The 27,339-nt window shown below is 43.5% G+C and overlaps 1 protein-coding gene across 6 annotated transcripts in view; it reads left to right on the top strand.

Annotated features, from left to right (window-relative positions):
- Window positions 1-27,339, top strand: part of Parn (poly(A)-specific ribonuclease (deadenylation nuclease)) — a 130,235-nt gene that overhangs the window by 61,712 nt on the left and 41,184 nt on the right. For all 6 annotated transcript variants that reach the window (NM_001358453.1, NM_001358452.1, NM_028761.3 and 3 more), the window contains 2 exons: window positions 253-339; window positions 3,385-3,459. In NM_001358453.1, the coding sequence (NP_001345382.1) occupies window positions 253-339; window positions 3,385-3,459 (162 nt within the window). The remainder of the gene's footprint in view (window positions 1-252; window positions 340-3,384; window positions 3,460-27,339) is intronic.

Raw genomic sequence — 27,339 nt, 5'->3', positions numbered from 1 at the left:
GTCTACCTGGAGCTCGCTGGTTAGGTTAGACTGGTCAGCCAGAGAGGTCAAGGAGAGATCCCTCCTTGTTCCCCCTCCCTGGCACTGGCATTCGGAACGTTCCCCCACATCTACCTGTTTTAATGGGGATTCTGGAGGTCAGACTCAGGTCTTGTCCCTGGGTGGCAAATGTCTTACAAACTGAGCTATTTCCCTAGCCAATACTTTGACTACCTTTCGACTGCTGCCCTTTTGTCACGTTGTGTCTTGTAGTGCAGCCTAAGCGGGACCATGTTCTCCACGTGACCTTCCCCAAAGAGTGGAAAACCAGCGACCTGTACCAGCTCTTCAGCGCCTTCGGTGAGCAAGGAACCTGTGACAATTGCTTTAAGGTTTGACTCATCTTGGTGTATAGGTGGTTAGAAGTAGATCCTGTAAAAGACGTTTAAGTCCAAATGCAGGGTGAATTCAGTCTTGGACTTGTTATGTTCTAAAGTGATCTGAGGTGCATTGTATAGCCTTTGCTAGCAGAGTCCAAGAGAGCAGAGCAGGGAGCCATCATTATGACTGCCCTTCCTGTGGACTAGGGAAAGCAAACCTAGACCGGTAGTAAATAAGTTTTAAGATTAAATAGAGAAAATGTCTCTTTTATACTGTTGGACAATTTCTGCTTGAAATTAATCAGCAAACACAGATGTGTGAGCCGACCAAGTCTTCATATGGCGTAACATAGGCAGTTCCTCTCATGCTTATCAGGGCATGAAGTAGACCTGTGCACATGGCTTGGGAATGTACAGGTTATCATTTTAACAAATGAAGTACTAAAGCTATTTATTCTCTTTGGAAATTATTAAGTAATGTGAAGGTGGTGAACTGGCCATGGTAATGATGCTTAGTAAATACTTGTATTTCCTCAAAAGATTTATTATGTAGAGATTTAAGAAAATATTCATATGCTGATGAGATGGCTCAGTGTTTGCTGTGCAAGCTTTGTGATCTGTATTCAATCCCTCAAACCCATGTAAAAGTGGAAGAAGAGAACCAGTTCCACAAAGTTGTTCTGACCTCCACATGCATGTGCGTGCTGTGCCTCCTATAATACACATAATAGTGATTATTATTACAAGTTCCATTGCTGCAGCGAAACAGTGTGAACAAAGCAATGCGGGGAGGAAAGGCGACATTTGCCTTATGCTTCTGTGTTGTAGTCCATCACTGAAGGAAGTCAGGACAGGAGCTCAAACAAGCAGAAACCTGGAGGCAGGAGCTGATGCAGACGCTGTGGAGTGCTGCTCACTGCCTTGCTTAACAGGGCTTGCTCAGCCTGCTTTTTTTATAGGATCCAGGACCACAAGCCCAGCCCACTGAAAATAGGCCCCATCAATTACTAATTAAGAAAATGTCCTAGTCTGGCAGTGGTGGCACAAGCCTTTAATCCTAGCATTTGGGAGGCAGAGGCAGGCAGATTTCTGAGTTCAAGACCAGCCTGGTCTATAGAGGGAGTTCCAGTACAGCTAGGGCTACACAGAGAAACCCTGTCTCAAACAAAAACAAAAACAAAAACAAAAACAAGAAAATGTCCTATGGGATTTTGGACAGGCTGAACTGTCCCTCCCTCCCTCCCTCCTCTCTCTTTCTTTCCTTACTTCCTCCTTCTTCTTCTTTTTTTTTTTTTTGTTTTTCGAGACAGGGTTTCTCTGTACAGCCCTGGCTGTCCTGGAACTCACTTTGTAGACCAGGCTGGCCTCCAACTCAGAAATCCACCTGCCTCTGCCTCCTGAGTGCTGGGATTAAAGGCATGAGCCACCACCGCCTGGCTCCTTCCTCCTTTTTCTTTTTGTTTTTTTGAGGTAGGATTTTCTTTCTTTATGTAGTCCTGGTTGTTCTGGAACTCCAAGTTAGAAATCCACCTGCCTCTGCCTCCCGAGTGCTGGAACTAAAGGTGTGCGCTTCCACGCCCGCTCAGGCATTAATTTCTTAATTGAGGTTCCCTCCTCTCAGACGACTTTAGCTTGTGTTAAGTTGATACAAAACCATCTAGCACAGTAATGAATAAAGCAATATACTTGAATTGTATATGCAGATGTATAGACATTTAAGAAAATATTAAAATTGTAAACTATTAAAGTGTATTTTAATACTTAGATTAAAAGGAGGATATGGAATAGGATCTTGCATACGTAATACTTTTTTAAAAGCAACATAGAGAAATCAGATGGAAGTGAAGGAAGATGCATTTACCACTGGGTACTTTATTATGATTCATTGAAAAAAATCTATATGGGTGTTTTGTCTGCATTTCTGTTAGCACACATGTTAGCACCATGTATGTGCAGTACCCTGGAGGTCAGAAGAGAGCATTGGATCCCTTGATACCTTAGTTGCAGACAGTTGTGAGCCTCTGTCCCCAGTTCTTTAGAAGAGCAGTCAGTGCTCTTACTGCAGAGCCACCCTTCAGTCACACCACTGAGTATTTGACAGATGCTCTTTTTTGTTTTCTAAGCTTTCCTGTCTTTAAAAAATGAGTATACATTACCTCCTAACTTAAAAGAAACCTTGAATACCGTAAGTGAAAGCAGGTATATTTCTAGAAAGTTATGCTGCACATACATCCTAGGGCTGGAATTCAGATCATCAGTCTTGGCAGTGAATGCACCCACCCACTGAGTCATCTCACTGACCCCCTCCATCTGCCTTTTTAGTGCAAGGTCTCTTACTGAACCCACACCTCACCAATTTGGCTAGGCTGGCTGACCAGAGAATTCTAGGGATTTCCATGCCCACCTCTCCAGCACTGTGTTTACAGTCAGCCATGCTCACCTTTTTTTTTTATGTGGGTGCTTGGATCAAATTAAGGTCTTTAAGTTCAAGCACTATACTGACTGAGTCCTCTCCCCATCCCTATTTAGATTTTAAAACAAGTCAAAACATCTCCTAGGTTTTTCTTCTTGAAAGTTTGCATGGGTGTTTGTGTGCGTGCATGCATGCGTGTGTGCAGAGGTATACTCTTATACCACTGGAGAGGCCAGAGGAGGAGGTGGAGATCCTGCTGTGGCACTCTCCTTTTGCTGAACCTGAAGTTGTCCCAGGCTGGCTAGCCAATGAGCTTCTGAGATCCTACTGTTTCCAGCCCCACAGTGCTAGAGTTACAGGCCTTTGAATAAGGTCCTCATGCTTTCATAGCAAGTGCCCTTTTATGCAGGGAGCCACCTGCTAGCCGGTCTTGAAGTTTTAACAGAAATAAATAGTGGATTGAAAGTTTTTGGTAAGTTGGGTAGTGCTGAGGCTTTCAGCTTTAAACCAGCACTTCATCCCTCTAGACTCTACTGAACTATACCAGACTGTTTATTGTATGGTTTTCTAAATGCTCAGAGGCTCATTTTGTTTTTAATTCTCCATTAACAGGTAACATTCAGATATCCTGGATTGATGATACATCAGCCTTCGTTTCTCTCAGCCAGCCAGAACAAGTACAAATTGGTTAGTGTCCTAGACATATGTTTTGTTTGTTAATGAGGTGGGGGTGGTCACCTTTATGACAGCTGTGGTTTCAGGCAGCTAGCTGGCTCACTTAGCATTTCTGCTTGTTTTATTTTTAGCTTGCTAGTTAAATAAAGAAAAAATTAGTAAGATGAGCTTTTGATTCATTAGTCTAAAGATACTTAAACTGTGGCTCAAAACACCATGTAATGTCATGTAACTGAATATGCAGTTTGAAAATTTGGCAATAAAGAAAGGTTTTTGAGCATGCAATGATTAAACAATTAAAAATCAAGCACTAATGAACTGGAGGCAGCCTTCATTCTGAGCATACAGCCTGTATGTTCTGTGCTGTGCGTGCTCTCCTGTGATATAGCATCCTCATCAACTGCCTGAAACACTTCAGGTTCCAGGTTAGCCTGTGTTCTAACTACACTGTTCTCATGTACTTACAGTTCTCTGTTGACAGAGCATAGTGGATTAATTATGGGAATGAAGAGGTCCCATTTTCCTATTGTTGTTTATCAGCACCTGGCACATTAATACAGCTTTGGGTTGTATTGTGCTAGACAGGCACATCTATCTCATTAGTATGTAAATTGCTTTTGTCTTAACAAATAACAAAATTATATGTATATCAAAATGTTTGTTTTCTTTAAAGAAAGACTCTGTCTTATATGGATCAGGCTGGCCTTGAATTCACAGAAATTGCCTGCCTTTACTTCTCAAGAGCTGGGATTAAAGACAAGTGTCACTCTGTGTGGCTACTAAAGAATTAATTTAGTTTTTTTAATGTTTCATTAGTAAACCTATTTAAAACTTGGATCCCATGAAGTTGGCTCCCCTAAATCAGTAGGTTTGTGTGTGTGTGTGTCTGTTTTCAAATCAAATATATTTGAAAGTTTTAATTTATATTTTGGTTCTATAAGTGGACATTTTGCGGGGGGGTTCGAGACAGGGTTTCTCTGTGTAGCCCTGGCTGCCCTGGAACTCACTTTGTAGACCAGGCTGGTCTCAAACTCAGAAATCTGCCTGCCTCTGCCTCCCGAGTGCTGGGATTAAAGGCGTGTGCCACCACACCCGGCTAAGTGAACATTTTTTTTTTTTTTTTTAAATTAAAGGGTTTTTTTATTATTATTATTTTTTTAAGACTTATTTATCTTTATTTTTTATGAATACACTGTAGCCAGAAGAAGGCATTGGATCCTATTACAGATGGTTGTGAGCCACCATATGGTTGCTGGGAATTGAACTCGGGACCTCTGGAAGAGCAGTCAATGCTCTTAACCACTGAGCCATCTCTCCAGCCCCTAAGTGAACATTCTTAAATGGAACTCTTCTGTAAGAATATTTTTAAAATAAAAATTTGCCAATTATCAGATCTATACAAATCCTTACACAAAGGTTTTCTGTGTAATCCTCAGTAATGCAAACCTTTATAAGTATTCCATTCTTACTGTCGATCTTCAATCTGTTCCATAGTAGTAAACTACAAAAATTGTATGTGGCACATTCATTACAAACTACAAGTATTTGTACTAAAAAGAAGGCTGGATACTACAAGAGCTCTGGGGCTCCGGCTCAGGCGCTGTTACGGCGCAGCACATCCTACATGTTCTGTAGTTTCTGTCAGTTACTTTCAAAGAGCACATAGCAAGGGAGGTGTCTCCTTACTAACTTCCCCTATTTAAAATTCTGTTGTTTGTAAAACTGGACCAGTTCTCACAGTGTATCCTTTGCATCAGAATGGAATTTCTAAGAGATAAGTTTGTCAAACCAACCAGATCCTTAAAATTATGGGCCGTGGTCCTGCTTCAGCTTCTAACAGAAACATTGCTGGAGAACTAAGCATCCTCAAGTGGATCCCAGTGTGGATCCAGTGTGGATCCAGTGTGGAGGAGCTCCCGAGTGAGAAGTTGGAACGCATATAAACCACGCTCAGTCGCTCCTTTGTACTTATCAAAGGACCTCCCACCACCTAGGAAATAATTTAGTTTTGCGTGCTTATGTTAGTCAATCTTTTATGTACATCATTAATCTTCTGATTAGAAGCTGAAGTGTTGTTTTGTTTTGAGTCAGGGTTTCTCTCTATAGCCCTGGCTGTCCCTGTTGTGAGCCACCATGTGGGTACTGGGAATGGAACCCAGAAGAGAGGCAATGCTTTTAACCACTCAGCCATCTCTCCAGCTCATGTCTGTTGTGCATAGCCACTTATCTTGGCTCATGCAGTTCCTTGGGCAGACTAGATTACACCAGGAGGAGTTTAAGAGAGCATTTGCTTTTATTCTGTTCTTTTCCTAGTGCGTTTTTTCTAAAATAAGCTCCAGGTATACTTTGAGAATCTGAGGTAGCAAGATTGAAGGAGGGAAGTGGGGTACCTTGTACCCTTCATTGGTCTGTTCATCTTGTACTTTTCCTGTTTAGCTGTAATTTATTCATGCCATTAAACTCGTCTCAAATGTTCTATTTACAAGCAAATGGATGACAAGTCATTTACTTTTAAACAGGGTTCTGAAAGATGGGTCACCACCACATCTTCTGTTGATCCTTATAAGGCATTAATTTTACTGCCATTTTTCTTTAATGTTTGTTCATTCAATTTTTTTCTTTTCTTTATTTTTATGTATATGAGTTTATTGCCTGTTTGTGAGTCCGTACAAACCTAGCGCCTTTGGAGGCCAGAGGAGGGCATCAGGCTCCCTGGGACTGGAGTTGTAGATGTTTGTGAGCCATCACATAGGTGTTGAGATCTGAACCTGGGTTCTCTTAAAGAGCAGCTTTTGTTTGTTTTGTTGGTTTTGTTGTTTTTTTAAGACAGTTTCTCTGTGTAGCCCTGGCTGTTCTGGAACTCACTCTGTAGACCAGGCTGGCCTCAAACTCAGAAATCCGTCTATTTTTGCCTTCCCAAGTGCTGGGACTAAAGGCATGCTAACCACCACACCAGGCTTATCTGTCTGCTTTTTATTTCAAGTGCCAAATACTAGCATAATGTAACTGATGCTATAAAGTTTTAAAACTTTGAACTTCTACATATGCAAATTCAGTTCCAAATAGTTTGATATTTTTTTGTTTAATTTTTCACTATCTCAGGGATACAGGCTGGGCTGTAGAAGTAAAAACTTAAGACTGGTGTTAGTACTACTCAACCATGTATGGTGTATGATGCCAGCATGCTACATAACCTGCTAAGTTCTGTTCATATCTGTGTAGTAAGAATGATAGCATGGACTTGGACTGTTGAGAACATATTTATAGCTGCATTTATTAGCTTGGTGATCTTGTATTCCAGCTACTCAATAGCAGTGATGTTTCAACGGGAGGTGTTCTTCAGAAAGGCGTGACACCAAAGGTCATGTCTGATGTGGATGTAAAGGATGCTGTGGTTGTATACTTTGCAGTTTTTGCTCTGATATTTGCTATCCATTTCCCCAGTCTTTTGACAGATGATTTAGAATACAAGAGTTCAGCTTATTAGAGCATGATGATGTCTTCAGTGGGGATCAGGTAGCTGAGAGGCAGGCTGTAGAGAGGCCATAGTATGAATGAAAGGAAAGAAAGTACAACTCTGACCTGCAGTGTGGCTGCACCTGCTCTGCTCAGTGCTCTCCCCCTCAGTGACCTGCAAACCTTGCAGGAGGAGCATCCAGACCTTTAGTCGACTGACTCGGGGGCTGATGATGATGATGATGAAGATGATGATGATGATGATGGTCTTTTGTCCATGTATCCCTGGAGAGTCACAATAGCCTTTGGGTTGCAGGTTCCCAGTCTGACAGGATCATGAGTACAGTCGCTTCATAGGTGGCTGCAAAGATGCACCAAGGAAGCTGTGGCATTTACTTTTTCCTCCTAGTAGTCTAGGAGGAAAAAGTAAAAAAGTAGACTCCTAATGTAGTCTGCCATACATGACTGTAATGAGAATTCTAAGTTTACTTTGTTGAACTTATCCTGAGATTTCTACTCTAATCCAGTAAACTGCAATGCCTGATTTCTTTCACAACACTGGAGGCAATTCGTCTGAATAAGTAACATTCTTAGAAAATTTAAAGCCCAAGGTTGGCTCAATGATTGCTTAGGAAATTGGAACACTGGTGGAGGCCAATCTAATTTAGCTATTTGTCAGATCATTCCTTGGAGGCACTTATAATACTGAAAGAAAGCATGCAAAACCCTTCACCAGACTATCTCGAGGACATATCTGGCCATATCATGTTATGGGACGCCAAAGACCCCAGGAGACTAGTTTCACTGAAACTTTTTGCCTCAAGACTGTGGCCAAGCTTTTGGACTTGTCACGAAAACTCCACTGGAGTGGGTGTGGCATGGATTTCCTCAGATTCTGTTGTTATGTCTCCCTTTTCATTTCTGATTTTTTAAATTAGGATACTGTCCCTGTGTCCTCTAGTTAGTTTGGCTAAGGGTTTATCTATCATGTTGATTTTCTCAAAGAACCAGCTTCTGGTTTGGTTGATTCTTTGTATAGTTCTTTTTGTTTCCACTTGGTTGATTTCAGCCCTGAGTTTATTTCCTGCTGTCTACTCTTCTTGGGTGAATTTGCTTCCTTTTGTTCTATCACTTTTAGGTGTGCTGTTAAGCTGCTAGTGTATGCTCTCCAGTTTCTTTTTGGAGGCACTCTTCCTCTTACAACTGCTTTTATTGTGTCCCATAGTTTGGGTATGTTGTGTCTTCATTTTCATTAAACTCTAAAAAATCTTTAATTTCTTTCTTTACTTCTTCCTTGACCAAGTTATCATTGGCTAGAATGTTGTTCAACTTCCACATGTATATTGGCTTTCTATTATTTATGTTGTTATTGAAGATCAGCCTTAGTGCGTGGGATCTGATAGTGTAGGAGTCCGCCAAAAGACCCTCACTCACAAAGACCACAGAGATTGCCATCACTGCAAACTGCAAGAGGTTTTTTTATTATTCCAATGCATTGGGGACCCCCCCCCCCCAGCACAGAGGCAAAAGGAATGACCCCAAACAAAGAAAGAACACACTTTTTATACCTTGTAAGGGGCACATTTAGGCAACAAGGTAGCTGGCTTATTCTAATTGGTGTAGCAAGTAACCCTTTCAGACACTGGTTGGTTTGTATAGGGTGACTAAGTAACCCTTTGGCCTAGTTTCTCACTCAGCCTGCCCTTGTGGTTTTGAACTTTTGGGTCGGCTATTAACGTCACAGCTATTAAGTCACGGCTATTAACGTCACAGGGAATTCTAGCAACAAGGTCAGGACAGTTTGTGTTTTTTTCTCAGAATTCAGTGTGGGACGGGGTAGGGGAATTTTTCTGGGAACTGCTAATTTTGTTTTGGCAGCTGCAGGCTTAGTCAGATTATTATTCAGGATCTCTAAATGTAGTCATAAGGGTGGTAAAATAATCTAGGCACTATCTGAACCAAACACAAAAGTCATGGTTATTCTGACCACTAAAGCTATACAATTTGGAAGTCCTTTCAAAGGGGGAAAGGGCTGGGTGGTCTTGAATTTATTTTGGATTCTATAGTAGGATGCATGGGATTATTTCAATATTTTTGTATCTGTTGAGGCCTGTTTTATGACTGATTATTTGGTCAGTTTTGGAGAAGGTACCATGAGGTGCTGAGAAGAAGGTATATTCTTTTGTTTTAGGATAAAAAGTGTTCTATAGATATCTGTTAAATACATTTGTTCCATAACTTCTGTTAGTTTCATTGTGTCTCTGTTTAGTTTCTGTTTCCAGGATCTGTCCATTGATAAGAATAGGGTGTTGAAGTCTCCCACTATTATTGTGTGAGGTGCAATGTGTGCTTTGAGCTTTACTAAAGTTTCTTTAATGAGTGTGGCTGCCCTTGCATTTGGAGCATAGATGTTCAGAATTGAGAGTTCATCTTGGTAGATTTTACCTTTGATGAGTATGAAGTGCCCCTCCTTGTCTTTTTTGATACCTTTAGGTTGAAAGTTGATTTTATTCGGTATTAGAATGGCTCCTCCAGCTTGTTTCTTGGGACCATTTGCTTGGAATATCGTTTTACAGCCTTTTGCTCTGAGGTAGTGTCTGTCTTTGTCCCTGAGGTGGGTTTCCTGTATACAGTAAAATGTTGGGTCCTGTTTATGTAGCCAATCTGTTAGCCTGTCTTTTTATTGGGGACTTGAGTCCATTCATATTAAGAGATATTTAGGAAAAGTAATTGTTGCTTCCTGTTATTTTTGTTGTTAGAGTTGGGATTCTGTTCTTTTAGGTTTGTTGAAGGATTACTTTCTTGCTTTCTTGGTTCCTCCATCTATGGTAATTGAGAGTTTTGCTGGATATAGTAGCCTGGGCTGCCATTTGTGTTCTCTTAGGGTCTGTATGTCATCTGTTCAGGATCTTCTGGCTTTCATAGTCTCTGGTAAGATGTCTGGTGTAATTCTAATAGGTATCTCTTTATTTATCACTTGACCTTTTTCCCTTACTGCTTTTAATATTCTATCTTTATTTAGTGCATTTGGTGTTTTGATTATTATGTGTCAGGAGGAATTTCTTTTCTGGTCCAGTCTATTTGAAGTTCTGTAGGCTTCTTGTATGTTCATGGGCATCTCTTTCTTTAGGTTAGGGAAGTTTTCTTCTATAATTTTGTTGAAAATAGTTGCTGGCCCTTTAAGTTGATAATCTTCATTCTCATCTAAACTTATTATCCTTTGGTTTGGTCTTCTTATTGTGTCCTGGATTTCCTGGATGTTTTGGGTTAGGATCTTTTTGCGTTTTGCATTTTCTTTGATTGTTGTGTCCATGTTTTCTATGGAATCTTCTGCACCTGAGATTCTCTCTTCCATCTCTTTTATTCTGTTGGTGATGCTTGCATTTATGGCTCCTGATTTCTTAGGATTTCTATCTCCAGAGTTGTTTCCCTTTGTGATTTCTTTATTGTTTTTTCTTCCAGTTTTAGATCCTGGATGGTTTTGTTCAATTCCTTCACCTGTTTGGTTGTGTTTTACTGTAATTCTTTAAGGGAATTTAGTGTTTCTTCTTTAAGGGTTTCTACCTGTTTACCTGTGTTCTCCTGTAATTCTTTAAGCAAGTTATTAATGTCCTTCTTAAGATCCTCTACCAGCACCATGAGATATGATTTTAAATCCAAAAATTTGATTTTCTGGTGTGTTGTGGTATCCAGGACTTGCTGTGGTGAGAGTTCTGGGTTCTGATGATGCCCAGGAGTCTTGGTGTCTTTTGGTAAGATTCTTACATTTGCCTTTCACCATCTGGTAATCTCTCGTGTTAGATATTCTAGCTGTCTCTGGCTGTAGGTTGTTCCTCTTGTGAGTCTGTAAGCCTGTGTCAATATTCCTGGGAGACCAGCTCTCTCCTGGCAAGACCAGTGCACAGAGGGCTGTGGAACAGCCCCACCTCCTGGCTGCAGATGTAGGCCTGTAGGACCCTGTCCTAGAAGCTCTGTTGCCCGTGCTTTCCTGAGCAGACCTGCCTTAGAGAGTCACTGGAGGGAAAATGGTGATCTCACCTGCATCCCGGGGTCAGAGCACTCCCTGGAGGCAAGCTCTCCTCTGGCAGGGAAGGTGCACAGAGGACTGAGGATCAGCTCCGCCTCCTGGCTGAGGATGAAGACCATAGCAGGGCTGTGTCTGCATAGCTCTGCTGCTTCTGCTGCCCATACTCTCCTGCGTGGACCCGCCTTAGAGAGACACTGGAGAGAAAAGCCATGCTTTTCTTTTTGTTTATCATGACAGAAAGATACGAGATTTGTAAAAAATATTTTTGGGTAACTGGTCTTGATATCCCATACCTTTAGTTCTAGCATTTAGGGAGCAGAGGTCAGAGAATCTCTGTGAGTTCCAAGCCAACCAGGAATACATAAGACCCTGTCTTTTAAAAAAAGAAAAAAGCCTTACAGGATCCAGGCACCAGCCACTTTAATGACAGTTGCCCTATAGGGCAGTCTCTCTACTGCTTGTGCAGGCACAGGCATGCACAAGTATGCTCGCACGTGTTCTCTCCCTCTTCCCCCTTCTCTCTGAGCTACTGTATCCTCCAACTATTTCAGCTTTTCCAAGTCCACCTATTCAGAGCCTCCTCCTACCCTTTAGCCTGCAGTTTTGCAGTGGAGGACCATTCTGTTAGGTTCCTGTTTGAGCAGAGCCAGCATGTCCTTTCCTGCTTTTAACTGCTATGCTTTTCTAGCACCTGCCTTTATTTCCTATCTCCCAGCCACACCATTTGCTGTGTGTAAACTGCCTCTGTGCTTAATAATAATTATTGAAAATATTGAGATATAAAAACCAGTAACTCAAATCAAACCTGGTGACACATAGCTGTTTCAGAGCCTAAGGTAGGAGGATCACAAGTTCAAGGCCTTCCTGAGTTACTGGGTAAATTCAAGGCCAGCCTAGGCAATTTTGTGAGACCTTGTAAAGTAAAAGGAAGGCTGGAGATCTTTCTCAGTGTTAGAATGCCTGCCTAGCATGCACTGGGCCCTACGTTCAGCTCATGTTGGTTGGCTCGTTGTTACTGTGACTTTCTTGCAAGAGGAACAACCTACAGCCAGAGACAGCTTGCAACAAGTCTCATAAATAGATAAGATTGTTTTAGTGGAAGGGCTGGTAATTCACCTCATGGATTTAAATGACATGGTTTCTTCACATGAGGACGGGGTTCTGGAAACTGAAAAACAGGACTCCATGGTTTCTAGGTAGTTTAGTTAGGCGAAGGAACAGTGGGTCAGCCTTCCTTCCTCTTCCTCTTCCTCCTCTTCTTCTGACTTCTTTGTTTCTCCTCAAAACAGGGTTTCTCCGTGTAGCCCTGGCTGTCCTGGAACTCACTCTGTTGACTAGTCTGGTCTCCAGCTCAAGAGATCCAGCTGCCTCAGCCTCTTGAGTCCTGGGATTGCCCAGCTGGAATGATATTTCTAGGAATGTATGTGATGTGGAGTTGAGCACAGTGGCACACCTCTGTAATCCCAGCACGTGGAAGGTAGACAAAACAGGAGGATCTTGTGTTCAAGGCTAGTCTAGGCAACATAAGACCTTGCTTCAAGAAAGAAAAGAACAGAAACTTCTGTGAATGAATGTTCTGTGCCAGTGTCTTCCGATTAAAAAATGTGTACAGATAGAGGCTGGAGAGATGGTTGCTTTTGCAGAGGACCTGGGTTTGGTTCTCAGCACCCATGTGGCAGCTCACAACCATTTGTAACGCTACTTCCAGGAAATCAGTGCCCTCCTCTGACTTCCTCAAGGACCAGGCATACATGCATGCGGCACAGATGTGCATTTAGGGAAAACATTCTACCCATAAAGTAAAAACAAGTACATCTTAATAAAACCCACAACTCCTTTCTTTACACACATGCGTCATCATGCCCAGCCTCTTCCTTCCTTCTTTCTTATAAATAAGTATGTTTATTACATTTTTGTGACCCTCTTCTCCTATTTCATGCTGTGTTAAGAGTTGGAGTTGCTTGCACAGATGGGGAGTTATGGAACTTGGGCAGCTTACCAGTGGTCACACCTGAGGAAAGTGGTTTCCCACCCCAGCTGCCATTCATTGCCAGTTGCCTCCCAAGCTTCCTCTACTGGCTATAGAACGTGGACTGGAGTAAATATTCTACCTGCACTTCTCCCAACCCCCGAGCCCCGGCCACCACTGCTGAGAGCACATGGGTGCAAGGCCGCTCTAGAAAGCATTTCACAGTACTCCCTCGCTCTCTGGCTCTTCCATGCTTTCTGACCTCATCTTCAGAGGTGTGCCCTCAACAGTCGCTTATGAGTTATGAGCCTCTGCATTGACTGTCACCCACCTCAAATGGCAACAGTCTTTCTGTGTAGCTTAGGCTATCCTGAAACTTAAGGGATCCCCTTCTACCTCAGCCTCAGACTTCTAGGATTACAGGAATGTAAGTATTTTCATAACTTTGAAAGCTAATTGGATTTTGACTTTGTTTGTGGGATTTGAATCTGCTTTGGTGTTTGTTCTTATGATGGTAGGATGACACCACGACCTCACAACTGAACCTCACCCACAGCCCAAACTCACTTTGTTATTTTATGTATTTTTGGGTCTTATGTATTATTGTGTATAGTGTGTGTGTGTGTGTGTGTGTGTGTGTGTGTGTGTGTGTACATGATCTCTAGGTGTGTACACTTGCCACAGATGCATGTGAAGGTCAGAGGACAAGTTGATGGGGTGCACTTTCTGTTTACTATTGTGTGTAAGTTCTAGAGTTAAAACTCAGACTTCCAGGTTTGTGGGGCAGGTTCCTCACCACCCTTGAGTCTTGCTGTTTTTAGAGTGTTGTGGGCATTTCCTATGCTGCTGTGGGCATTTCCTATGCTGCTGTGGGCATTTCCTATGCTGTTGTGGGCATTTCCTATGCTGCTGTGGGCATTTCCTATGCTGTTGCTATTTCCTAGAAGTTTCTTTGGACAGGTGTGTTGTATTTGTTATACGTTGTACGTATGGATATAACTGATTTAGTGCTGTCTCTTGGATGTTTGCAATACTGTAACTGTTTTAAATCAGCACTTTAGTAAGCATCTGTTCTTTAGTCCTTGTCTATGTCTTCGCCTATTTTCAATTCTGAAGAAATGCAGTCTCTATGTTTGTGATGATGATCTGGAACAAACAGCTAAATTCCTTTCAGTATCTTTCTTCCTTTGTGGTCCCTGGACTTTGCTTGTGTTGAACAGACATTTCTACTAATTCTTTGAACATTTTTATTTAGAGATGATCTTTATGATCAGGAATACAATATCTCTCAGTTTAGTACCTAAATTTGGTTTTCTTTGCTCATGTATTTTACGCTTGCTCTTGTTTTTATCATGCTTACTTTTTACAGACTGTTACTCTGTCTGTGTGTGTGCGTGTGTGTGTGTGTGTGTGTGTGTGTGTGTGTGTGTGTGAGCATGTGTGGAGGTCAGAGGACAACTCTGTGAAGTTACTTCTCTCTTTCCTCTTTTGTGTGGGTCTGGGGATTGAACTCAGGTCATTAGGTTGTACTGCAAGCACTTACCTACTGAGCCCTCTTGCTGGCCCATCATTTTTACTTTTCAGTGTCATGCAGCAAACTTTACATAGCAAGCCTCACCTTCTTTGATTGATTGCTATAGTTACATTAATTCTTAGCAGATATTTAGGTTGCTGGGACAACTGGAGTATAGAACAAGAGGTCAATCTGCTGACTGCATCTGGGCCTCTGAGCAACATGAGGACTCAGTGGGGATGCACTGGCTCCCAGATTCTGACTTCTGGAACTTGTGATGCCATGCCTTGTTGCTGTTCTGGTTGTTGCTGCTGTTGTTGTTGCTGGCCTTGGTGTTGCTGCTGCTGCTGTTGTCCGCTGCCCTCACTAGATGGGATGAACTGTTGGTTACAGAGGTTTAGTCCATTATCATGTTGGTAAGAAGCATGGTTGCCTGCAGGCACAAATAGTGCTGGATAAAGAGCTGAAAGTTCTACATCTTGATGATGATGATGATGATTCTTCTTCGTCTTCGTCTTCCTCTTCCTCCTCCTCTTCCTCCTCCTCTTCCTCTTCCTCTTCCTCCTCTTCCTCTTCCTCTTCCTCTTCCTCTTCTTCCTCCTCCTCCTCCTGCTCCTCCTCCTGCTCCTCCTCCTCCTCTTCCTCCTCCTCCTCTTCCTCTTCCTCCTCCTCCTGCTCCTCCTCCTCCTCCTTCTCTTCTCACCATTGCTGTCTTCAGACATACCAGAAGAGGGCATCAGATACCATTACAGATGGTTGTGAGCCACCATGTGGCTGCTGGGATTTGAACTCAGGACCTCTGGAAGAGCAGTCAGTGCTCTTAACCACTGAGCCACCTCTTCAGCCCTAAACAGCACTTCTTATGGCTGAGTGTAATTGGCTCATGGCATCATTTCTTATTGTAGAATTTATGGAATTAGTTTTGCTGAAATTTTCTTTAACTTTTTGGTATAACCCTATACTGAAAAGTTGAACATGAAATAGTTTTTATTGTGTTTCTGGATAGCATTTTCTCTATTGAGTCTTCAGGCAAGCTGTCTTTTTTTTTTTTTTTTAAAGATGTTTGTTTAGGAAGTCCCACTTTGTTTGTGGTAGCATGGCTGACACTTTGTCATGTACATCAGGTGCCAGCAGACACAGGATTGATGGTGACCTAAGTGTGAAGAGAGAGAGAGTGTGTGTGCGTGTGCGTGTGCGTGTGCTAATGTATTTGGAAGCCAGAGATTGACATCAGGTATATTCCTGGATTGCTCTTCATTTTACTTTTTGAGATAGAGTCTGTCACAGAACCTAGAATTTGCTGGTTTATCTAGACTGGCTGATCAATGAACTTCGAGGACCTACCTGTCTCTACCTCGCCAGCACTGGAGGGGTTATGATGGTTTAGATAAGAATGGCTCCCATAGGGTCATATATTTGAATGCATAGTCACAGTTAGTGAACAGTTTGGGAAGGATAGGAGGTGTGGCTTTGTAGGAGGAGGTGTGTCACTGGGAGTGGCTTTGAGGTTTCAGAAGCCCACTTCAGGCCTAATCTCTGTCTGTCAGTAAATTAGGATGTTAGCTCCCCCCTACTGCTCCAGCACCATATCTGTCTGCTTCCCACCATGATGATCATGGACTGACCCTCTAAAACTGTAAGCAAGCCCTCAATTAAATGCTTCCTTTTATAAGAGTTGCCCTGGTCATGGTGTCTCTTCATAGTAATAGAATATTGACTAGAACAGTGTGAAAGTGATGGGCCTTAGTTTTCTGTGTGAGTGCTAGGGCTCTCTGGATTCCAGCCCTCATGTTTGTGCAGCAGGCACTTTACCAACGAGCCACCTCCCTAGGCCTGAGTCCAGATTTTACCCTAACTCTATACCCTATCTCCTTATCTCTGTATTAATGCTTCGTTTTCAGCTGGAATTACTATAAAAAGCAACACTGACTTCAAATAACTCTTGAGTATATTAAAGTTTCCAGTTATTTTGTCAGCTGTTTGGAATGCCTCTTTCCCTTTCTCTGTGCGGATTGGAGCAATGTGGGGAGCTGCAGACATTTCTGCAGAGTGCATCAGAGGCAAGGAACTTGTGCTGTGTTGGAAAAGGAATGGAGAGACAATAGTGCTGTGCTGAGAATTATTTTTCTCACAAATTCTTTTACCTGATACTATATAGGTAATTTAGAAATTATTATAGCGTATTATGTGGCTTTAAAAAGGCCTACTTGTAGTATAGTGTTAATTTTAATTACCTGTTAACATCTAACTTAACTCAATTGCTTACATCATGAGCAGGCCATATTTGGACATACTTACTAGGGCCAGAGAGAGAAGTCAGCAGTTAAGAGTACTGGCAGCTCTTACAGATGACCTGCATACAATTCCTCTAACTTCCACTCCAGGGAATTTCTGACCTCTGAAGGTGCCTGCACTCAAGTGCTTATACCTGCGCACATACACATAATTGAAAATAAATAAAGCTAGGCTTGCTTTTCTTCTTCCTTTCCTTCTAACCCAGGCCTCTCTTCTGTAGGCTAAGCTGGCTTTGAACTTAGAGCAGTCTTACTTGGCCTCAGCCTTCCCAGTGCTGGGATGAAAATGTATTCACACATTTTGTAATTATATTTTCAGACAAATGAAGCCCCCTTTTCATATTAATTTATCACTGTGTGACACTGGACGTGGTGGATCTTCATGCTCAGTGTCCTTTAGTGACAAGAGAAAGAGTTAAAATGTTACAAGGTTCTTAAGATATAGCTTCATTGAAACCTGCAAGTCACAGAGACCGAGCACTGGAGTAGAAGGTGGCTCAGGAGACACAGCAGAGTCAGGGAAGGTTTCTTGGACTAAGCAAGCCTGAGCTCACCCTCCAGTATGAAGATACGTGAGACAGGAAGGGCAGGCAGACAGTGCAAACAGGAGTTTGGTATGTGAGCAGTCAGATTGGAATCTTGTCTGTTCTATAAGTCTTGCCATTGTGGAATTTCTTTCTTTTTGACTACAGAAGGTTTAAAAATAAAATAACACTTTAAAGCATTTGTTGATGGTGCGCTTTGCTCAACATTGGGCACCAGGTTGGTTCTTTAGAGGAGGGCACAGGCCTTGCACAGCTAGGGTGCTCCATAGCACAGAGTCCAGAGCAGACCAAGTACAGGGTGTTCTAAGCTGGGTCTGTTTATTTTAAAATGTCTGGAAAGCTTTTTGTTTTTTTCATTTACACTGGTTCATAGCTTTGGACTGAGGCCAAATTGAATTTATCTTGGAAGCTGCCATGTCTATAAATGCTATACAGCATAATAAATGGGCCATGGCTTCCAAGAATTGTTGATAGTGAGCTTCAATTCCTAATTTAGCATTTGTAAAAGATATTTCTGACAAAGAAGACTGAGGGGAAAAGGGAGGGAGGCAGGCAGACAGACAGACAGACATTCTACTGGATGAATTCACACACCCCCAAGTTCTTCCCACAGGGTTTCTCTGTGTAATCCTGTCTGTCCTGGACCTAGCTCCATAGAACAGGCTGCCCTTAAACTCATATAGATTAGCCTGCCTCTCCCTCCCTAGTGCTGGGATTAAAGGCGTATGCCACCATCACCTGGCCCATATTCATCTTTTGACACATATTTACATGCTGTTTACACAAGTGGCAGTGGGGCAAAGTATGGTAGAGCCCTATGGTTCTGTGTTCTGCCTCACTGCAGGGGTGTGGGAACTCCTTTGGACAAACAAACCGCAGAATGCTAGACTGTATTTACCTTCTGTTGCCATCAAGTGGTGGGTTTGTGGGAAGCGCCAAAGCACTGCTCAGGGGGTGGAGAATGTAGCCTAGGATGGTGGCCTCAGCTCAAATGAGAAACAGCACAGGCTGAGGCTGAAGCTGGAGTTCCCTAACTCCGGGGCATCCAGAGAAGTCAAGGATGGGGAAGGTTAGGGGGTAGGGAGAGGCACCTCAGTTTAGCTCACCTGAAATTGCCCAGGAGTAGAGGGGCCTTCTGTGGGAGGTTTGGCAGTGGCTCTGTACGTCGTCAAAGGCTTCCTCCGTCCCCACCCCCATCCCCCTCCCGCATGGTTCTTGATGAGAGTGCATGCTTGTCAATACTGTTTATTGATTGTTCATCATGGAAAATGGGTTCATATATCTTCCTGGGGGGAACCAGAGATTAAAGACCTTTTGCATGAAGGAAGGTCAGGGAAAGGAAGCTGACTGGACAACCCCTCAGGGACCATCTAGACACCTCACTAGCATGGAGAACTCCGTTATGTGCTCCTGACCACTAGTCATGTTTTATGTAAGGAGTGTGGTCACGTGTTCCAGGCCAGGAATCTGGTTGGCAGTAGGGAAACCCCTGCTGTCTTCAGGTGGGTGCTGGGGTTTCTGAACCTAGTGTACTTTTTACCAAGTTTCCTGGCATTGGCCACTGCCCCACAGTGCCTGGATGTAGGATGGTTACAGATGGTGTTTTCCTTCAGAGTGGGGCATGCTGAACTAATACATGTCATGTAATGCTCAGCTACCACCCCCAGGAGACCTGGCACCTTGAAGTATGAACTATGGGGTGGTGCTTGGAACACTTGTAGTCTTGAGGGAGAAGCCTTTGTGGGGCTTATGAGGGGCAGTGCTGGTTAGCAGAGGGAGGACAGAATGGTGGTGACTACCTGGTGTTTCCAAGCTGTGGATCACCTGACCAGAGCTGTGAGGTTCCTGAGTGAGTTATGGCCAGCTTTAATTTTTTCTGGTGCTGGAGGTGGGACCTAGAACCTCCACACACTGGGCAAGTGCTTTGCCAGGGAGCTCTTCCCCCATTTGCAGTGTTCTTAAAAGAGAAGACCCTAAGAATGCCAGTATGCCCCATACAGTGAGGTGATGTTTCACTTTTGTTCTGATGAGGCCCTCGTCTTCTGAGACAGTGTCACCATGCACAGCTTTTCTTTTTTCTATCTCTGGGCGTGGAACCAAGGTCCTCATACATTCTAGGCAGATCTGTGGTTTGCTGCTGCGGCTGCTGCTACTGCTGCTGCTTCTTCTTCTTCTGCTGCTGCTGCTGCTGCTGCTGCTGCTGCTGCTGGCATTGTCCTAAGTATTCCCTCTCAGTGTTTGCTGCTCCCTTGGGGACTAATGCAGGACACGATTGGTGGATAGATTTAGGAGGACTCCCTTGGGGACTAATGCAGGACACGATTGGTGGGTAGATTTAGGAGGACTCCCTTGGGGACTAATGCAGGACACGATTGGTGGGTAGATTTAGGAGGACTCCCTTGGGGACTAATGCAGGACACGATTGGTGGGTAGATTTAGGAGGACTCCCTTGGGGACTAATGCAGGACACGATTGGTGGGTAGATTTAGGAGGACTCCCTTGGGGACTAATGCAGGACATGACTGATGGATAGATTTAGGAGGACTCCCTTGGGGACTAATGCAGGACACGATTGGTGGATAGATTTAGGAGGACTCCCTTGGGGACTAATGCAGGACATGACTGATGGATAGATTTAGGAGGAGCCTGATAATCAAGGGTCTTTGGGCAAGTGGGTGATCACTGCCTGGAAGAGGGCTGGCCTAGAAAGCAGCTACCTGGATCTCTGCTAGGGGACAGGAGGAGTCTCCTCACTTACTGTGTGTGGTGTGGGAGTCTCTCAGTTGGACTCCTGTAAGGAGTGGCATCAGTTGTAGTAGGAAGCCCCCTTTGGACCTCAGGCCCAGGAACCATCCTGGCTACTGAACTGTAGAGCCTAGTGTTGGAGAGCCCCCTGATGCTCTCACTGAGAAAATCTCAAGTGCTGACAAGGCTCAGGAGAGACCAATTGACTTGATGGGTGCTCTCATGAAACATGGGCTGTGAATGTGAGCAGCAGAGAACAGTTTACATTCTAGGGTGTGGGCATGGCTCCATCGGCCTGCAGAGGAATCCCCTTCCTCTGACTTTGGCTGGGGTGAGGTGTGGCCTGGTATTGTCAAAAGCCAGTAGAAAGTTGTAGTGACTTAGAAAGAAGACTTTTTGTTTCATAATTGGTCTTAGAAGCTGTTTTTCTTACTGAAAATGTTCTTTCTTTGTTATGGAAACTTAAATATTTTAGTTTGATGTCCCTCTGGGTTGTCAAACCACAAATGGCCGCTCACTCCAAATGTAGCTTCCTATGTCCTAATTCTACCTCATCAACCAGAAGGTGGCATGCCATGCTGGTAGCCACCCGCCTGTCCAAGTTCCAGTAAAATATTTCACTTAAATAAATGCTTATCAGCCGGGCATGGTGGCACACGCCTTTAATCTCAGCACTCAGGAGGCATAGTCAGGCGGATTTCTGAGTTCAAGGCCAGCCTGGTCTACAAAGTGAGTTCCAGGACAGCCAGGGCTACACAGAGAAACCCTGTCTCGAAAAACAAAAAACAAAACAAACAAACAAACAAAAATAAATGCTTATCAATGCTCAGTAATGTGGCCTAACAGCATTTCCGGCTTTGGCAGCAGACAGATCTACACACATTTGTGGAACCAGACTTCTGAGTGTGGACCTGGAGAAGCCCCCTGGCCTGGCCCTGGCTCAGGGCTGCTTTAAAGTGACTTCCGGGGTTTGGGTGAGACAGACCTTCTGTCAGACTGACTCGAGTTTGCTTTCCTTGCCGAGACATCCAGCAGCTGGGCTGCCACGTGAAACAACCTCTTAGCAGTGCAGGGGGTTCCAGCAGCTCCGACTGCTGACGAGAGCTTTCTGTGGCAGGAAGTCTCAGAAGTAATAGGAGGAGCGTGACCATCATATGTCTTCCTGGCTCCATCCCTAGGATTGCAAAAACAAGACAGAACAGAAGCCTGATGCCACACTTATAGAGCCGACTAGCAGGTGAGCCTGGGCTCCTTGCGTTTGTGGAGCTATTCTCAGACATAGTTTGGAAAGTTGGTTTGAACGTGGTGTAGTGAACACAGTCTGCCTTCACAATTCACACATTCTGTACTTGCTAATTCACCGTATTTTTTGTAGTTTCAAGATCGATAAATTCTCACCTGTGCAGAGCTGGTGGTGGTATTTGAGATGCAACTACTGCTCTAGCAAATGCCCTTTTCTAGGTATCTGGAAATAATTGGCTCTCAGTTGGCAGGGCTAGCAGTATACCTTCACAGTTTTGCCTCAAGGATATATTAACTCTCCAGGCCTGTGTCTAAGTTAGAAGAAATCTTGATCATCTGTCTCTTCCATAAAATATCACATTGGTGTACTATGTAGGCAGCATTATGCTAATTGGGTCAAGGAAACAGGAAGAAGCAACTGCTCTGAACTGATTGGTAACACATATGCATATCAGAGGATGGGAAATAAATCCAACCAAAATTCAAGGACCATCTACCTCAGTGAAAATCTTAGGAGTCCAGTTGCATGGGGCATGCAGAGATGTTCCTTCTAAGGTGAAGGATGTTATTGCACCTGGTGTCTCCCACCACCAAGAAAGAAGCAACGACATTTACTGGGTCTATTTGCATTCTGGAGACAGCACATTCTTCACTTGGGTGTGCTACTCCTGCCCATATACCAAGAGACTCAGAAAGCTACTAGCTTTGTGTGGAACAGGAGAAGGCTCTTCAATAGGTCTAAGCTGCCGTGCAGGCTGTTCTACCACTTGGAACATATGAGCCCTTAGATCTGGTAGTCCTTGAAGTGGCAGTGGCAGATAGGGATGCTGTTTGGAGCCTTTGCAGGCCTCTATAGGTGAATCACAGAAGAGACCTTTGGGCTTTTGCAGCAAGGCTCTATATCATCTGCATACAATGATCCTCCCTTCGAAAGACAGCTTTTGGCTTGCTGTTGGGCTTTTATGGAAATTGAACTTTGGACAGTGGGCCACCGAGTTACCATTAGACCTGAGCTGCCCATCATGAGCTGGATGTTTCTGACCCAACAAGTCATGATGCAGGACATGTACAGCAGCAATCTGTTATCAAATAGAAGTGGTATACACGTGATCATGCCCGAGCAGGTCCTGAAAGCATAAGCAAGTTACATGAAGAAGCTGCCCATGTAAATGGTTCCTACTATTACAATGCCATCTGTTGCCAAGTGTGCACCTCTAGCCTCATGGGGGCGTGCCTTATGACCGGTTGACGGAGGAAGAGAAGACCGAGGACTGAGGCCTGGTTTATTCATGGTTCTGCACCTTATGCAGGCACCAGCACCCAGAAGTAGAGAACTACAGTATTACAACCACTTTCTGGGACAACCCTGAATGGAATTTCTCTCAGGGTACAAAGTGTCAGGCAGTATACATGGTTGTATATTTTGTTTGTAAGGAATATTGGCCTCACCAGTCCTGGGATTGCAAGTGCCCACTACCACACCCAGCTTTTGTTCCTTATGTGCACTGATGTTTTGTCTGTGTGCGAGTCTAGAGTTACAGACAGCTGTGAGCCACCATGTGGGTGTTGGGAACTGAACCCAGCTTCTCTGGAAAAGAACAGTTTCTTAACCTCTGAGCTGTCTTTCCAGCACCCACATCCTGCTTTTTAAAAATGGATTTTCGGAGCTGGGCATGGTGGCGCATGCCTTTAATCCCAGCACTCGGGAGGCAGAGGCAGGCGGATTTCTGAGTTCGAGGCCAGCCTGGTCTACAAAGTGAGTTCCAGGACAGCTAGGGCTACACAGAGAAACCCTGTCTCAAAAAAAAAAAAGGGGGGGGTTCGGGGCTAGAGAGATGGTTCCCCATTCAAGAGCACTTGTTGCTCTTGTAGAAAACCTAGACTTGATTCCCAGTACCCATGTGGCAGGATGTAACCTACTGTAACTCTAGTTCCAGAGGGTCCAACATCCTCTTCTGATCTCCACAGGCACTGTGTGCATGGGGTACACAGACATAAGCTAATGGAAAATACCCATACACTTAAAATAAAAAGAGATAATTCTGAAAAAAACTTAGAGTGGGGTTTGGTGGTTGAACTCAAGTCTTCATGCTCAGGAGCTGTGGTAGTTTGAATGAAAATGGTCTCCCATAGGCTCATATATTTGAATGCTTCTCATAAGAAAGTGGCACTGTTTAAAAAGATTAGGTAGGGGATGTGGTCTTGTGGAAGGAAATATATCACTTAGGGGTGAGCTTCAAGGTTTCAAATGCTTAAGCCAGGCCCAGTGTCTCTCTCTTCCTGTCAATCCAGATTTAGATCTTTTGGCTCCTTCTCTAGCATCATGTCTACCTGTGTGCTGCCATGCTTCACACCATGATAATGGACTAAATCTCCTAACCTGTAAGTCAGCCCCAATTACATTTTTCTTTTATAAGTGTTGCCATGGTCATGATTTCTTGTCACAGCAATAGAGCACTAAGACACAAGGCGAAACCTTTACTGGCTAAGCTGTCTGTCCATGTCTATCATGGCTGTATTTTAAAACTCCACTTAAAAAAGATGTAATGGTTGCTATGTTAACTCCTTCTTGGCCTACTTTTGGGCTAACCTAGACATTTTCTATATTCCCATTTTCCCTCCCTTATTTTTTCTTTCTTGAAGCATATCGTGGACTATAGCGTATTGACTGGTGAGTATTTCTGTGGGCATCCCCCAGAATGTCACTTCTTTTTAAAACAATCTAAAACTGTAGCTGTGCTAATCTGAGACTGGGCAGGGTATGACGGATTCTCATGCTTGGCAGAGCCTGGCAGTCAAGTCTTCAGCCAAATGACAGTCCCTACCCTCAGGTTCTGTATATGACTAGTAGCTTTTTAATGTACAGCTTTCTGGAACAGGGGCAATCTCACTCACTTTTCAACTCTAAGGCTCTCAGAATTACTTGTACTTTAGTTTAGCTGCCCTGAGCCTTTTAGGCACAGAGATTTCCACTTGAATCCTCTAGCTCTCATAATTCAGTAGGCCAAAAAGAGCCAAAGAGATTTTTGGCTCATGTTTTTGGCTCTATTTTATCTCATACTTTGTCTTTATTTCAGTTCAATGACTCAAAATAATATTGTGTATGATTTGTTGTTTATTAGTTATTCTCTGGAGACTGTAGAGATCCATAGACTTCTTGAATACTTTCCACATAACTTTTTCTTTCCTTGGTCAATCCTAGGGGTCAGACTGAAGACCTTACGCACACTAGAAAGACTTCCCCTGACCTATCCTTGCAGGCTGTTTTTGTTGTTACTTTACAGAAGTGTCACATAGAATGTGGTTTTGGGTTTCTTAGCTGTCTAGATCTTTTCCTTATCCTGTGTGGAAGCAGCACATATTAAGGGTTCATAGAGCAGACCTCTTGTCCTTGACCTTCCAGACACAGTGAGACCTTGGCTTGATCATCTGTGCTAGTTCATGACATACATTTAGGCTGTGAGCATTAAAGATAATAGGAGAGTGGGAATTTTGACTACAGGACTCTTTAAAGGGTGATGATTCAGAAATGGCTTTTATTGGGCAATCCTATGGTTTAGGCAATATTCAGAACCTTTGACATTGGTGATCCTTCCCACCTTCCCACCACCCAGTTTGTTTTGGTTTTGGTTTTGTCTTTTTTTTTTTTTTTTTTTTTGACAGGCTATCACATAGCCCAGGCTGGTCTTGAACTCACTGCATAGCCACTGGCTTTGAACTTCTGGTCCTTCTGCTTTGCCTTTCCCAAATACTAGGATTCCATATGTGTGCCAGCAAACCAGGATGTAGATTTATAGCACAGAGTTTCTGTGGGTTTTGGAAAAGCAGAATGATAAGTCAACAAACCCAGTACAGTCAGACATGGTGCCACAGGACTATAATGATTGTATGCCAGCACTTGGGAAACTATGGCATAAGGGTTGAGGACTCAAAGCCAGCCTCGATCATAGGCAAAAAGGAGCAGCTGACTCTGGGTTCCCCTGTTTGTCATGTTCACTAAGTAATTGTCTTTCTCTTTGCATCTCTGATTTTTTTTTAAAAGAGAGCAATCATAAATTTCAATTAAATAATTCAAGAAATTTAAAAAGCATCTCTGATTTCTTTTTCTTTAATTGTAATCATAAAGCTTAATCAATCTCTCTCTCTCTCTTCTTTTGGTACTTCTCAGTTTAATTTGTTTGGTCAAACTCCTTATGTAGTCTGCTGTTGCTCTGTCATCTGACCGGGTTACAGAGGCCCTTTCCCTGCCCTACCAGCAGATGGAGTTAGAGAGCTGGGGTCTGCATTTCTTCCAGGTGGCTAGCCATGCCGTACACCTTGTGGATATGAAATGCTAACCATGGTGAGAGTTAGTGTCATGACTGCCTTCTACTTGAGGTCTATGTTTATGTGTTGGGTGGGATTTAGATTTAAAATATGCATCGCTCAAATCTCTTTTTCACATGAAAGTAGATTGGGAATTGAATTGTTATTGTTTGTCATAACATTGAGAGGTGTGATAGGTTTATTCATGGCCAAGGGAAAAAGTATTAGTTGATCAAGCAGTAAGCCACATTTGCAATAAATAAAAGCTTTTCTCCGTCTCCAACGTAAGTTTTGTTTTGTTTTTTAATCTAATCTAGAGATTATACATGATAGGTAAGTATAGAGTACTGAGGGTCAAGTGAAGGACTAATTTAGTAAATCTTTTTCCCCAACATAATATTTTTATTATTTAGGAATTTCATGCAATGCTCCATTCCTCCCAGGTCTATTCTCCTACCCCCGTCCCTTTCACCAAGTCCAATTTGTGTTGCCCATACTCACTGGAGTATGGTCAAATGCTGAGTGGGCAGCCTCTTAAAGAAAACTGACTTTTTCCCACCCCTACCACCTGCTAGAAGCCATCAACTGTGAGAAGCTACACTTCAGCATTTTTCCCCCATTAGAGCTCCATGCTATTGTATACCACCCACTCTGCCCACCATGCCACCCTGCAGGCAGAGCATCAAGAGAGACAGCAGTAGCAGCTCTACCAAGGGCCAGGCCTGCATGCCTAGTAGTAGCACTGGCCTAGCAGGTGGCAGTGGGCCAAGGTAGGCCTGCTAGTGGCCTGAGCTTCCAGCGCCTGAGGACTGGCCATCCTCAGCAGGTACAGGCTCCTTTGTCTGCTGTGCCTGTGCCCCTGTACCTATACTTCTGCTTCTCCCTACACACACTCACAGCTCTGTTTGACATCCTCCTCATTTCTCTATCACACAGTCATGTGTTAAAGTGCTGTTCCAAACTGCTGTGTGTCATGCAAGTATGTTAATTTGCCCAAACAGCTTTTACATCCAAATACTTATTTCAACAAGTTATTTGATCTGGTTCAAGGTTTCTGAAGTACCATAAATATAGCATCTCTCTCTCTCTCTCTCTCTCTCTCTCTCTCTCTCTCTCTCTCTGTGTGTGTGTGTGTGTGTTGGGGGGTGGGGAATTCCAAGAAAGCTCCAGACACTGCACAACCCCCTGCCCTCAGTGCTGGTTGCCCTGCCTGCTCCCCAGGCGTGGCTCTTGACCTCTGTGCTTGCAGCCCTCCTGCAGTGCCCCTTTCCCAGGCTCCCCCCCCCCCCCCCCCCGGGGACATGACAGTGGCAGCTCAGTGCTGTGCACAGTAAATAGTTCTTAAAATTATTTATTTCCATGGAGGCTCCCCAAGTGCTATTGTGTGTATACAGAGAACAACTTGCAAGGGTCTGTTCTCTCTTCCATGTGGGTCCTAGGGATCAAAGTCGGCTAAGCAGACTTGGTAGCAAATGCCTTTATCAGCTGAGCCATTTTTTGCCAGCCCAAAACATAGAATAGAAGCTCTTGAGTGTACTGTGTATTCCTTCTGGGATCAGCGAAGTGAGCCTAGTCTGGGGCCTGGCCTGTCTGGCTAGTATAGTACATACATCAGAGGTTTCTTGTTTTGAAACAGTCTTACTCTATATCCCAGACTAGCCTTAAACTGGAGATTCTCCTATCTCAGCCCCACAGACAACTGGAATTATAGGTAAGTATTACTGTTCCTGGTCTTTGTCTTACTTATTTCTGAACAATTTTATTTCTTTTTAATTAGTTTATCTAAATTTTTACCT

The sequence above is a fragment of the Mus musculus genome, chromosome 16, assembly GCF_000001635.26.
Source record: "Mus musculus strain C57BL/6J chromosome 16, GRCm38.p6 C57BL/6J".
In the NCBI taxonomy this organism is placed as follows: Eukaryota; Metazoa; Chordata; class Mammalia; order Rodentia; family Muridae; genus Mus; species Mus musculus.
The sequence above is the reverse complement of the archived record's forward strand: the minus strand, read 5'-3'. Positions and strand labels throughout refer to the sequence as shown.